Source organism: Schistocerca cancellata, chromosome 7 (assembly GCF_023864275.1).
Source record: "Schistocerca cancellata isolate TAMUIC-IGC-003103 chromosome 7, iqSchCanc2.1, whole genome shotgun sequence".
In the NCBI taxonomy this organism is placed as follows: domain Eukaryota; kingdom Metazoa; phylum Arthropoda; class Insecta; order Orthoptera; family Acrididae; genus Schistocerca; species Schistocerca cancellata.
In genome coordinates, this window is record NC_064632.1 from 350982288 (window position 1) to 350995413 (window position 13126).

The following is a 13126-nucleotide window of genomic DNA, read 5'->3' on the forward strand; positions in this document are numbered from 1 at the left end:
TGTGTTTTCTTCCTGCCTATCATCTCCTTTCTCTCTCCCCCCCCCCCCCCCCGAGTCCTTTTGTACTCCCCTCCTCTGCCTTCCCCAATCCCTGGCCCGTCTGCTCAGCACCCCCCACCCCTCTTATGGATCCTCCTCTTCCATTGGCTCCTTTCCCCCCTCCCCCTTCACTTTTCCTCTCCTTCCCCCCCCCTTTTTCCCGTCATCTGACCAGTTTCCCCCCCACCTGCTCTCGGGTGTGGTATGTCGTATTTGTGCCAACTTTTAGCGCAGTGTTTAAGTGAGTGTTCGGTGTTGTGCGTCCTTCCACAGTGTTGCGAGCAGAACTCGTGCTGTCGCTGGGTGTGCTTTTTATATCTCTTGCGAACAGAACCCAGACTGTCGCCGTGTTTTTTTTAATTGTCTGTCTATTGTTTTTCTGCTTCCTGTGTGTTTTCTTAGCTTCATCCACCCTGTGTTTTATGTTTTACGCTCCAGAATTTTCTGCCATTTTTACCTTTAAGTCACCGATTTTATCGCCAACTGTTATTATTTTTTTATTATCTTCATCTTTTTAAAACAAATTCTGTAGGCTGAAGAGCGGCGTAATAAGCTGCTGCCAGCCCGCCCCCTTTAGGGGGAATCGAAACCTAATAAAGGAAAAAAAACAAAAAAAAGCAGTACAGCCAGTTCCTCGCCGAGCTAGGACCAGCTCCGACAGACCTCACCGACACTCTTGATGAATGGTTGTCTACAAGTTATTTGTTTTTGTGTGTATATAGTGACTGTTCGAGAAGTGTAGTTCAGTTTCAATAAACGATATTATACTGAGTGTTTACAATACTGAGTATTCTCCAACTACTTTCGATAAAATTTCCGTACTAAAGTATTAAGCCACCCTGCCTTTCCCTTCCGAGGCATTAGTTTGTGTGGATCGTGCTAGTCTTTTCGAAAATATTCGGTTTGCACACAGCTGGTTTGTATCATACTCAACAAAAAGAATGCAAAATGTTGGTCTGAATAATTCGAACACTGCTGCAAGGCGATAAACGTTTAGTGATTGGGGACAAATCACAATGCGAGTCCAACAAGGTTCATTTTTAGGTCCACACCTATTCCTTATAGAGGGTGATTCTTATTAACGTTCACAAACCCTCCAAAGCTACAGGGTGTCAACTATTGAACTATATGAAACAAAATCGTCATAACGTCTCAACGGTTTGCGTTAGGACGTTAAAACTGCGCGGTTGGCCATGGGGCACGATAGGAATTAGTATGCGCTGTATGTTTTGGTTTAGGGACGATGCCCTCTTTCATTCGGATGGGTTCGTCAATAAGCAAAATTGGTGCATTTGGGAGACCGAGAATCCACATTTTGCTATAGAGAAGTCTCTTCGCCCTCAACGGGTGACTGTGTTGTGTGCAATGTCCGTGTTGTGTCCATCCAGTCACAGACTAATCGGAGCAATATTCCTTGATGGCACAGTGACTCCTGAACGATACGTGAAGGTTTTGGAAAATGATTTCATTCTCATTATCCAAAGTGACCCTCATTTCGACAAGATGTAGCAAGACGAAGCTCGACCCCATCGAAGCAGGAGAGTGTTTGACGCCTTGGAGGAGCACTTTCGGGACCGCATTTTGGCTCTGAGGTACCCAAAGGCAGCTGGCATGGGCTCGGATTGGCCACCATGTTCTACGGATCTGAACACAAGCGACTCATTTTTGTGGGGCTATATTAAATACAAGGTGTACAGCAGTAACCCCAAAACCAATGCCGAACTGAAAACAGCCATTCAAGAGGTCAGTGACAGCATCGATGTTCTGATGCTTCAGTGGGTCATGCAGAATATCTCTAATCGTCATCGCCTCCTCATCACCATTGACGGCAGGCATTTCGAACATGTCATAATCTAAAGCGGAGTAACTTTAGTGATGTTTACATGTTGAATAAAATCTGTGCACGCTGTAGTTTGTAACTAATTTGTGTTTCTTTTCCATATAGTTCAATAATTGTCACCCTGTACATAGACGACGCTGCAACAAATAATTTAATATAATGTTATTTTACGCATGTTGGATCTTGTGACCTCTGCGGCCGTTAATGTTACTTGCTGTATGACGTAACCAGCCACAAATTATTTTTAAAATTTTTTATTTTAGTGCCATAACTGGCTTTGGCTATCATGCCCATCTTCAGATTGCTAATATTTCCTTTACACGCATGGTTCGATCAAAAGCATGCTGTCTGCACCACATTGCACAAGATTATTTGAGTATTTAGCACCATATCATCAGTTGTTTCTGTTGTGGACTGGCCAGACAGCCAATCCACTAGGAGGAAGCCGAAAGGCACGCGTTTATGCTCACGCAGGCTGGCGTGAGGTCTGGAACAGGTCAGGGATATGAGACTAGCAAAAATAATACGTAGCTGCTGGAATACTTAACTTTAATCCATAATTGGTGAACATCGCTCTTGACGGTACATGTTTTACAGCATCAATAGTAACTGGTAATGGCGCCTTGCTAGGTCGTAGCAAATGACGTAGCTGAAGGCTATGCTAACTATCGTATCGGAAAATGAGAGCGTAATTTGTCAGTGAACCATCGCTAGCAAAGTCGGTCGTACAACTGGGGCGAGTGCTAGGAAGTCTCTCCAGACCTGCCGTGTGGCGGCGCTCGGTCTGCAATCACTGATCGTGGCGACACGCGGGTCCGACGTATACTAACGGACCGCGGCCGATTTAAAGGCTACCACCTAGCAAGTGTGGTGTCTGGCGGTGACACCACAGTTTCATTAATAAAAGTAAGCTTAACTGCAAGCACTTTTGAGCCGTGGTCGTTTCGCGCTGATACCGTTTTTCTTTTTTGGCATTTGGTCACCATCAACTGGCGTCTTATTACTTCCTCAGTTACTACCTGAACAAGTTGCTCACTTGCCTTCGTCAGTGGCAGCAGCAGTGTTTATCGATACTAGTACTGCTGTACCTTCTTTGGTGTGATCGCTATATTCCCGTGTCGTGGTATGTGTGTGAGGCAGTTGGTCGGTTGCGACGGAGTAGCGAGTAAGTCTCCGCGGTGTGGGGGCGTACATGCGCCGTCGGAGGTGTGCAGCACTAGCTGTGAGAGCTGCAAAGTTGGTCGCCCACCGAACCTGCACTGTACGTGCTTGTGCATTGCCTTGCAAAATGTGGCCAGGTCCTGCAGAAGGCGCCATCACTTCTGTCTCTATGCTGTTCATTTTAGGAACACAACCTACGACCAGCGGGACGTGACCATCATTTTGCAGGACAATGCTCAAGCACGTACAGTGCAAGCTGTTACTCATTTGTTTGACTGATGGGGCTGCTAAGTGCTATACCACCTAGTGCACTCCCCTGACTTAAGCCCTCGTGAGTTCAACTCGATTTCTAAACTGAAGGAAACCCTTCACGGCATTCGCTTCAGAACTGCTACAAACTCGTCGGGTAATAGACCGCGCCCCTCGAACTGTCGACACAACTGGCACTGCTAAGAGTATCCTACGACTTCCACCTCGCTGGCAACGGGTTATAAACAATGCTGGTGACTACTTTGAAGGTCAGTAAAACTTTGAAACAAGTATCTATTTTGTACGAGATAGAAACATATAGTCGCCACTATTAAAGTTCTAACCCTCGTAACTATTTCGTAAGACTGTAACACTGATTACGCAGGTTACGAGTAATTACGTTTTTTTTCTAATACTAGCTTTAATAAGTGACACAATGTGGTGGAGGTGAATCAAATGTATGAACGACGTCTTCCTTACTTAGATAGCTCTTTAAACACATACTTTGTGTTTCCTACCATGCATCTATGAAAGTTAAATTTACACAAGTTTTCTTAAATATCTCATGAAAGTGCTTCTCCATGTTTTAGGTAGTTCTCACAATCGACAAGGAATTTCTTCATATTTCACTTCACTATAGATCAACTAATTACAGTACAACAGCAGCTATGTAATAGCTACTACACTGCTGTATGGTCTACACAGTATTATTATTATTATTGGCAGTGGTAGTAATAGTAGTAATGGTGGTACTAATGGACTTGTTCAGGCACAACGCGTTGGGAGCCTGAATTCTACCAGTTTTAGGCCAATCCAGAAGTAAGGAGTCCAGCAGTAACGTGGACACAGTTTAATTTGGGTCATTTTTAATGAGGGTGCGAGAAGCAAGATTTGATGGGGAGGGGAGTGGTGCCGAGGAAACATGTTTTGTAGCAAGTAACTACTATTTACGCGAATAGTTAACTTTCTTTTCGAAAAAAAAAGAGTTGTAGGTAGCAGTGCGATGCACTGGGAATTGCTTCCGCTGTTTCCGATGTTATAGCGGAGTGGAAACGTGAATGGACACGTACAGCACAAAAGTGTACAGGCCGACCTTGTCTGTTGACTGACAGAGACCGCCGACAGTTGAAGAGGGTCGTAATGTGTAATAGGCAGACATCTATGCCCACAACATCACACGAATTCCAAACTGCATCAGGATCCACTGGAAGTATTATGACAGTTAGGCGGAAGGTGAGGAAACTTGGATTTCATGGTCGAGTGGCTGCTCATAAGGCACAAATCATGCCAGTAAATGGCCTATACCTCAACAGGAAAGGGAAGGATAAACTGGATGGGCTAACAGCAGGAATTTAAGGGGCGAGCGCTGCCATGAGTGGTAAAATACCACTGGTTAATGGTGCTGGAGCAGCACCTTTTTTAGGATAGGTAGGGTAGAGAGAAGCTAAGTTCTAAGAGAGGTCAGAATTGAAACGAACTTTCAGTTTCTGGCACTTTGGATCAGCGAACACAGAAATTGGTTAAAATTTTCGTCAGTCAGAAGAAATTTTATTTCAGCCCATTTTTATCTTTGTCAAAGTGAAATGCCAAGTAACTTTAGCGTATGAAATTATTTGAGGGCTAAGAATCAAAATTAATTAACTACTTATCTGCATTGATGAATTAGAGTCAATCAACCCATTTGACATAATCAGCCTCCCACTGATATAGATGTGTTAAGTGATGCTGGATTTAGGTTAGCTTCTCACTTTTGTAGTGTAGAAATGGAGGATGGAAGAGTTGCCACATTCATCGGGAATTTACATAAATTTAATAACATAGACATTCGTAAATTTTGCCAAGACCAGCACATGGAAACACGTACAATCGAAGTAGAATTTCGTGATAAATTGTTCGTAATAGTAAGTATATACCAAGTACCACCAAGTAATTTTAATCTGTTCACAAAACACTTTGAAGTTGTATTGGCCTATTTAACAACAAAAAAGAAAGATTCAGTGGTTGCTGATGATTTTAATGTAGATTTTATTCAAAATCCTTCCAGTAAGAACTTATTGTAGTCAGTAGCATTGTCATTTAACTTAATTCATACTGCTAACTTTTCAACTAGAATAGTTAAGGGCTCAAAGACAGCCATTGATAATATCTTTATGGAAATGACTAGTTAAAATCTTTTTATTATAAAACCCATAATAAGTAAACCTCTCAGACCATGACATACTATTCCCTTTGCTAACTGTTAATGCTGATCAGTATATAAAATATACTAAATCTGAATTCAGGAGGTTAGTCAGTAAGCCAAACGTTCGTTGTTTTAAAAAACTCCTCAAAGACATGAAATGGAGTGATGTGTATAATGATCATAGAATGAATGAGAAATAAAACACTTAATAATGTACTTAAAATTATTTGAAAACTATTTCCCCCAAAACTAACTTGGATTAGACGAGACTGTATCAAAAGGCCATGGATTACTCAAGGAATAGGTATCCAGTAAGCAAAAAGGAAACTATATCTATTAGTCAGAAACAGCTCTGATGTAAATGCTATACCTCATTACAAAACATACTGCAAAACATTGAAGATAGTAATACAGACATCAAAACAAATGCATTGTCAGGAAAGGTTAGTCACATCAGATAAAAAAATAAAAACAATATGCGATAAAATGAAGGAAGACTAATAGAACCAGATATGAAGAGGAGAACATAGCATGAACAGAAAATGATATACAGTTAACAGATGTGTGCTGTGTTGTGGAAGTTTTCATAAGTTACTGAAAAGATGAGGTTTTTAGGTTCAGTAGATGCTGCTATGGAATATCTTAGACCAGTCACTACAGATAAGTACAATAATATGAGTATGATTCTGACAAAGCAGTAGAAATTACCACCATAAAATCCTTTAGATAAAAAAATCCCAATGTCTATGATGATATAACAACAAGGTTGATTAAACAGTGTGCCTCTGAGTTTAGTGGAATTTTAAGTAATTTGTCTGCCCGAAATATGCTGAAGCTAAGCCTTTGCATAAGAAAGAATATAAATGCCATCAAACTTCCGTCCAGTTTCACTTTTGTCTACATTCTCAAAAATTTTAAAGAAGATAACATACAGTCGTCTTCTTAACCATCTGACCTCAAATAATATATTATCCAAGTCACAATTCTAATTTCTGTAGAGTTCTGATGTTGAGAAGGCTATCTAGCCATATAGTGAGAAGGAACGTAACTCATTAGACAATAAATTTCAGGATACTGATGTATTTTGTGATCTGTAAAAGGCATTTGACTGTGTAAATCATAATAGTAAGTAAATTAGCATATTACGGTGTAAAAGGAAAGGCTGAAAAATGGTTCAAATCCTCTATCTCTGACAGAAAACAAATGGTGTCACTAGAAAAGTGACATTTATTAAGCTATCATGCGTTATCCAACTGGAAACCAATGACATGTGGTGTTCCCACGGTTACAACTTAGGACTCTAACTTCTTTTGTGTATATCAACTACTATTAGTATCTTTACCAGATTACAAGTTTGTTTTTTCGCAGATGATACAAACATTACAATAAACAGTAAATCAAGTATAGCCATAGAAAGTTCGGCTAGCGAAATTTTCATGTACATTAGTAAGTGGTTTCTAGATAATTCTCCCTCACTAAATCTTGAAAAAGAAATGCAGGGAGTACCAAACAGAATCATCCGATTTTTTAAAAAAAAATCATAAATATTTTGTTATTTGAGATATGTGATTGAACAACGTACTATTGGCAAGAGCAAACTCTTGAGTTTTACGTTTCCCGCTTGGTAGCAGCAGTTTGCGCACACATCAGTTCTAGGAAAAATAATGTCGGGACAACGTAAAGCGGTTTGTGTCCTACGTTTTGCGCAGTGCGAGTCAGTAATAGCTGTTCAGCGTAACTTTCGTGCTAGGTGTGATGTGGATCCTCCTACAGCAAAGAGCATTAGACGAAGACATGAACCATTCCGAGAAACAAGTTGTTTGTGTGAAGGCAAATCGCCGCGCCGTCCCCGAATGTCCCCAGAGAGTCTGACAAAGACGTTGAATGTTTCACACGGAGTCCGCAGAAAGCCGTTCGGCGTGCAGCTCGACAGCTCAACACGCCCCCGATGTCCGTCTGGCGTATGTTGCGTTGACGTTTACAAATGAAACCATACAAAGTTCAGCTACTGCAAGCTCTTCGTGAAGGTGACAAGTAACAACCTGTAGAGTTCTGTAATTTCATTCTTGGCTGGCTGGAGGACGACCGTTTTCTTCCACAGTGTTTAGTGACGAGGCAACATTCCATTTAAATGGAAAGGTGACCCGTCATTACATGAGAATATGGGATACGGAACAACCACATGAAGTTGTACAACACGAAAAGGACTCTCCAGAATGTAATGTGTTTTATGCAGTTTCACGGGAAAAGGTGTACGGTCCATTTTTCTTTGCCGGTAACACTGTTACAGGAAGCACATATCACGATATGTTGAGAATTTCCCTTTTCCACAGTTAGAGACTGATTCTAATGACTTCATTTACCAATAGGATGGGGCACCACCGCACTGGCATCTGGAAGTGCGGGAATTTTTAAATCAAAGGATTACTGAACGATGAATCGGTCGCAGTGGACCAAATGATACAGCCTTACATTACTGGCCTCCAAGGTCACCGGACCTGGCTGAATATGATTATTTCCTGTGGGGGTTTAAAAAGGACTGATTATGTGTCTTCCCAACAACAGCGAATGAACAGAGGATTAGCATAACAGCAGCTGTGGAAGCCGTAGTTGAAGACATGCTCGCTGCAGCGTGAGAACAATTTGAATACCGTATTGACATACGCCGCGCATCTCAAGGGGGGTATATTGAACACCTATGAAAAGATACGAAAAAAGAAAAACCTTTTGAGTTTCCCATTCATAAAAACAAAAATCATCGTTTGGTTTCAGAAATATAGACGTGCCAAATCGGATGATTCTTTTTGATACACCCTGTACTATACTCAGTTCAGAAGTTGTAAAAGATTTCCTGTCAGTATATGTCTAAAATATGGCGACAAGAAGATAGAAGAAGTGGACAGTGTTAAATTCTTGGGACTACAGCTCGAAAATAAATTTAACTGGGATGAGCATATCACCGAACTGAGGAAGCGCCTAAACAAATGTCTATTTGCTATCCGAATGTTGTCAGCCATAGGTGATATAAAAATAAAAAAGCTAGCGCACTATGCTTATTTTCATACCATACTTTCATACGAATTACTTTCTGGGGTAGCTCATCAAGCCAAGCTGCTTATTTCCATACCATACTGTCATACGGATTATTTTCTGGGACAGCTCACAAGCTAAGCTAAAGTCTTCTGCGCCCAAAAACACGCCAAACGGATTATTTGTGGTGCGACTCAAGAACGTCCTGCAGAGGGCTGTTTAAGGAGCTGGTGATACTAACTGCTGCTTCTCAGTATGTTTATTTCTTAATGAAATTTATCATTAAAACATATCTTTTTATCACACCAACAGATCATTTCACAGAATCAATGCTAGGAATAAGAATAAGTTTCACAAAGATTTAATGTCGCTTACTTTGGTTCAGAAAGGTGTCCACTATTCAGAAATACACATTTTCAATATTATGCCAGCAACCATAAAAAGTTTAACTAAAAATAAAATTCAGTTTGAGAAGAGTCTAAAGGATTTACTGGTGGCCAACTCCTTCTACTCCAATGACGAATTAGTTAGCGGAACCGACTGATGCGTGTATTTTGTTAATAATGTCACATAGTGTGAATACCGCGTACAATCTGACTTCCGTACAAATTTTTCTGCAGTAATGCAATCATTTAAATAAGGGCTGTAAAATATTTTTATTTTATTATTTTTATTTGATGATGGGCGGCTACAATAGCCAAAGAATTATGATATGCACTTAAGTATATTGGCGATTTAATATTTGGTAACAAGTTTTACATCCTTTTAAATATAAAAATGCTTAAGATTTCTTTGACCGATTCCACATCGACAAGTGCAATTGTATTTGGGATCTGTTGAAGGTACATTAGCATATCTCTTCTTATTTTATAAATATTTGGGGTTTATTCTTGTTTTCTAACATGTTCCACATTGCAGAGAACTCTTCAATATGAAGCTTTTGGAACGAAAAGTACATCTAATCTGATAACAACGAGACGACGAGATCTTATAGAAGACAATAAAGTCCATGTGTTCCAGTGGAAGCTTATAGTGTCCTTCCCCTTTCTTACTTTCGACTATTATACAGTCTTTATAAACCGGTCAGAGACGGCGTAGAGACTATTTGCAGTGCTCGTTTACAAATCCAGTGGTTGGTTCTGAGAGTCTTTTGAAAATCGTTGGACCACTGCAGAAGAAACCAAGACTCCTCTCCCACAGCCCAAATTCTTCATAGAACCGAACTCCCGTGTAAGAATCATCAAAGATATACTTACTTTACGAACGAGGCAATGAGTTAAATATATGACGTTACGCTTGTAACAGCTTCATGATTGTAGATGTGGAACTTCAACTTTGGTTTCTTTTTTTCTTATATCTTAAAAGTTTTAGGCTCTACACTTCCTGTCCAGTTGGAAGCAGAAAGGGAAATGACAAGGCGACCAGATGTGATTATGTAACATGAATCATTTGGTATTTCTTACAGCTATCTTCTTTCAAAAGTAAACGAATTCTGATTGTAATACAACTGATATTGAGAATTATTTACATTTGTCCGAAAAGCTAAATTTTCTCCGAAATTAAGCGTCGTATAATGATATGATTTTGTAGATATCTTCAGTGGCATATGTGAATAATATCTGCAAAATGAGTAGCAAATAGAGTTAGTATTAAAGAAGAGATGAATTGAAATGACACCCCTGAGGCTGACGATCTACTACATGAACAGTGAAAATGTGGTAAGCGATAAAATCTTTTCTTTTCATTATTCTGTAGTCGGTGCCCCTGAGAAAAAGTTTCGTAAGGGTTTGAAATTATGTATATGTTGGAAGTCGCTAAGTGGTCTCATTCTCAAATAATGAGTGAATAGGGTCTGGGTAATTTGCATGCCATGAGTTACGGTGCCTCAGGTTTCTAAGTTTAATATTTGACTTGTTTTATTAGATGTTTGGCATAATATTCTTCTTCTTCCATTTAAAGGAGCGAGCGTTGTACCATCCTGAAACCACAGGAATTTAACAAAACTTCTGTCCTCATTTCGGCATTGGTGGTCCTATATACCGCTTTCCAGTTTGGCTGAAGTGTAAGTGTAATCTTGCCGTGGCAGGTGCTCTGGTAGCACCCTTTCTATGTGGTCATATCTTTTTTTTTGGTAATATGTAATCTCTTCTGGCACTGTTGGTTTTACGTCTAGCTGTGTCTACATCCCACAATCTGTTCCTTAGCGTTAGCCCAAGAAGTCACATCAGAAACATTATCTCAGCTGCTTCAATTCTTCGTTCATTTCCGTTTTTTAAGGATCCAGTTCTCACTAAAATACATAAGAGCAGGCTTAACTGCCATGTTGTGTTGTCTTAATGCCATCTGTTTCCTCATAGTTCTACCAAGACGCCTCGTTAAACCGTCGTTTATAGCATTATAGTTTTGTATATTTTGAACTACATCTCAATTGTTTTATGTATTTATATGTTTGTCCCATGGTACTCAAAAAAATTTACCTTTTCTATTATTTTATTGTTCATTACTATTTTTGCACTTCTTATGTGTTTCCATTACCATTACTTTTTTTTTTACAGTTTATAGATACAACCATCTGATAGGTTCGTAAAACGTTATTCAATTTAAGTATTACACCTATTGCCGAGTAGATTAAGCCAGAATTTTAAATTTTTAAATTAGGCCAATAATTATATGACATATTGAAAAACATGTTTTTGTTACATCTGAAAGTTGTTAGACAAATACCTGAAACTGCTTCTGGGTGATCATTTTAGCAATTTAGTGACAAAGTTTGTCTAGTATTTGGCAAGTTGTCGAATTTTTCTGGCGTGCCTTACTCTGCAGCTATGAACTACTAACTTCTAGTGACTCGCACGCAGGGAGGCGCTCACCTGAGATGCTGGAGGTGGCGACGCCGCGTACCTTGGCCAGCCCATCCTTGCTGAGCTTCCTCTCCGTCGAGATGCCTGTGGTCCACTGGTCCCCGCCCGCTGTAACACACACAGCACCGCGACAGGTGAAGGCCAGCCACAACCTCAGACGTTTCCTGTTTGTAAGCGTAACCACGTGTCTGCTCGGCGTGCTACAAATTATTTACTAAAATGTCCATGATTTAATCTGTGTATACTGGGCAGCGAAAAACATCCTGGTAAGATCAAGAAAGGGTAGGTAGGGGACGCAGAACCATGTAGAAGTTTACAGACAACCTTAGGAAAGGACTTGATGGGTATATCGCTTTGAAAAGAGATAAGATGAGCATCAACAAAAGGATTTGATTTGTTCGTACAGAGTGGAGGGAAGCAACCTGACAACACCAGTGAGGGTTAGGGGATGTTGAACCGAGCAAAATTTTCCAGATAACCATAGTAAAGCACCTGGAAGAACAGGTGAGAAGTCTGTACAGTATCCTGGAAAATAGTTTAAGAGATCACCAAGAAAGGAAAAACAAAGGTAGTGGAATACAGTCTAATTAAACCTGGCGATGTTGGAGCGATTAGGAAACTAGACACTAAAAGTTGTCGATGAGTTCTGCTATTAGGACTGTAAATAATTGAAAATGACCCAACTAGAGAGGATGTAAAATGTAGACTGGCAACAGAAAAAAATACGTTTCTAAAAAATAGAAGGTTAATAAAGTGAAATTTTAATTTATAAGCGCCAATAAATAAACCAACGGCTGCAATTTGATCCCTGATGTATTGCAGAGGCAAACGGTTTCGGCTTTCCATTAAGATATCATCAGGCCGTCTGTGGCAACAAAGTGGCTGAGCTTGTATTGCCAGACACAATGTCATGCAAAGGCGTACCAGTACACGCACCAGCCGTGTTACGTACACTGTTGCGGATACTGGTTCAGGTCTGCATGATATTTTGTCCGGCAATTTAAGGTCAGGCACTATGTTGCCACAGACGGCCTGCATAAACGACGGTAGATTGGGATGCCAAAATCTGTTGTCTCTGGAATAAACCAAAGATGTAAATACAGCTGGTAGTTTATTTATAGCTGGTTATATCTATCAACTTTCGTCCTATCGTACCTCCTAGCAAGGAGAGATAAAGTGAAATATAAATTTAAGCGTTAGCAAGTCTCTTCAGAAGGTATTCGTATTGATTGTAGCCTTTTACGGAAGTGAAACGTGGACAATAAGCAGTTCAGACAAGAACAGAAAAGAAGCTTTTGAAACTTGGAACTACAGAGGAATATTAACGATTGTATGGGTGAAACAAGTAACTAATGAGGAAGTACACAATAGAATTGGGGAGAAAAGGAGTTTTTGTGATAGCTTGACTAAATTGAAGAATCGATTGATGAGGCATCTTCTGAAGCATTAATCAATAGTCAGTTTCGTAATGAAGGGATATGGGGGGCAAGAATTGGAGGGCGAGAACGAGAAACGGATACAGTAAGCAGGTTCAGATGAATGTAGGTTGAGTTGGTTTGTTTGGGAGAGGAGACCAAACAGCGAGGTCATCAGTCTCATTGGATTGTGGAAGGACGGGGAAGGAAATCGGCCGTGCCCTTTCAAAGGAATCAGCCTGGCATTTGCATGGACCGATTTAGGGAAATCACGGAAAACCTAAATCAGGATGGCCGGACGCGGGATTGAACAGTCGTCGTCCCGAATGCGGGCCCAGTGTGCTAACCA

At 40.3% G+C, this 13126-nt stretch overlaps 1 protein-coding gene across 1 annotated transcript in view; it reads right to left on the bottom strand.

Moving 5' to 3' along the window:
* Positions 1-13126, bottom strand: part of LOC126092028 (NACHT domain- and WD repeat-containing protein 1) — a 621846-nt gene that overhangs the window by 224483 nt on the left and 384237 nt on the right. Inside the window, exon 4 of the mRNA XM_049907424.1 lies at positions 11372-11470. Coding sequence (XP_049763381.1) covers positions 11372-11470 — 99 coding nt within the window. The remainder of the gene's footprint in view (positions 1-11371; positions 11471-13126) is intronic.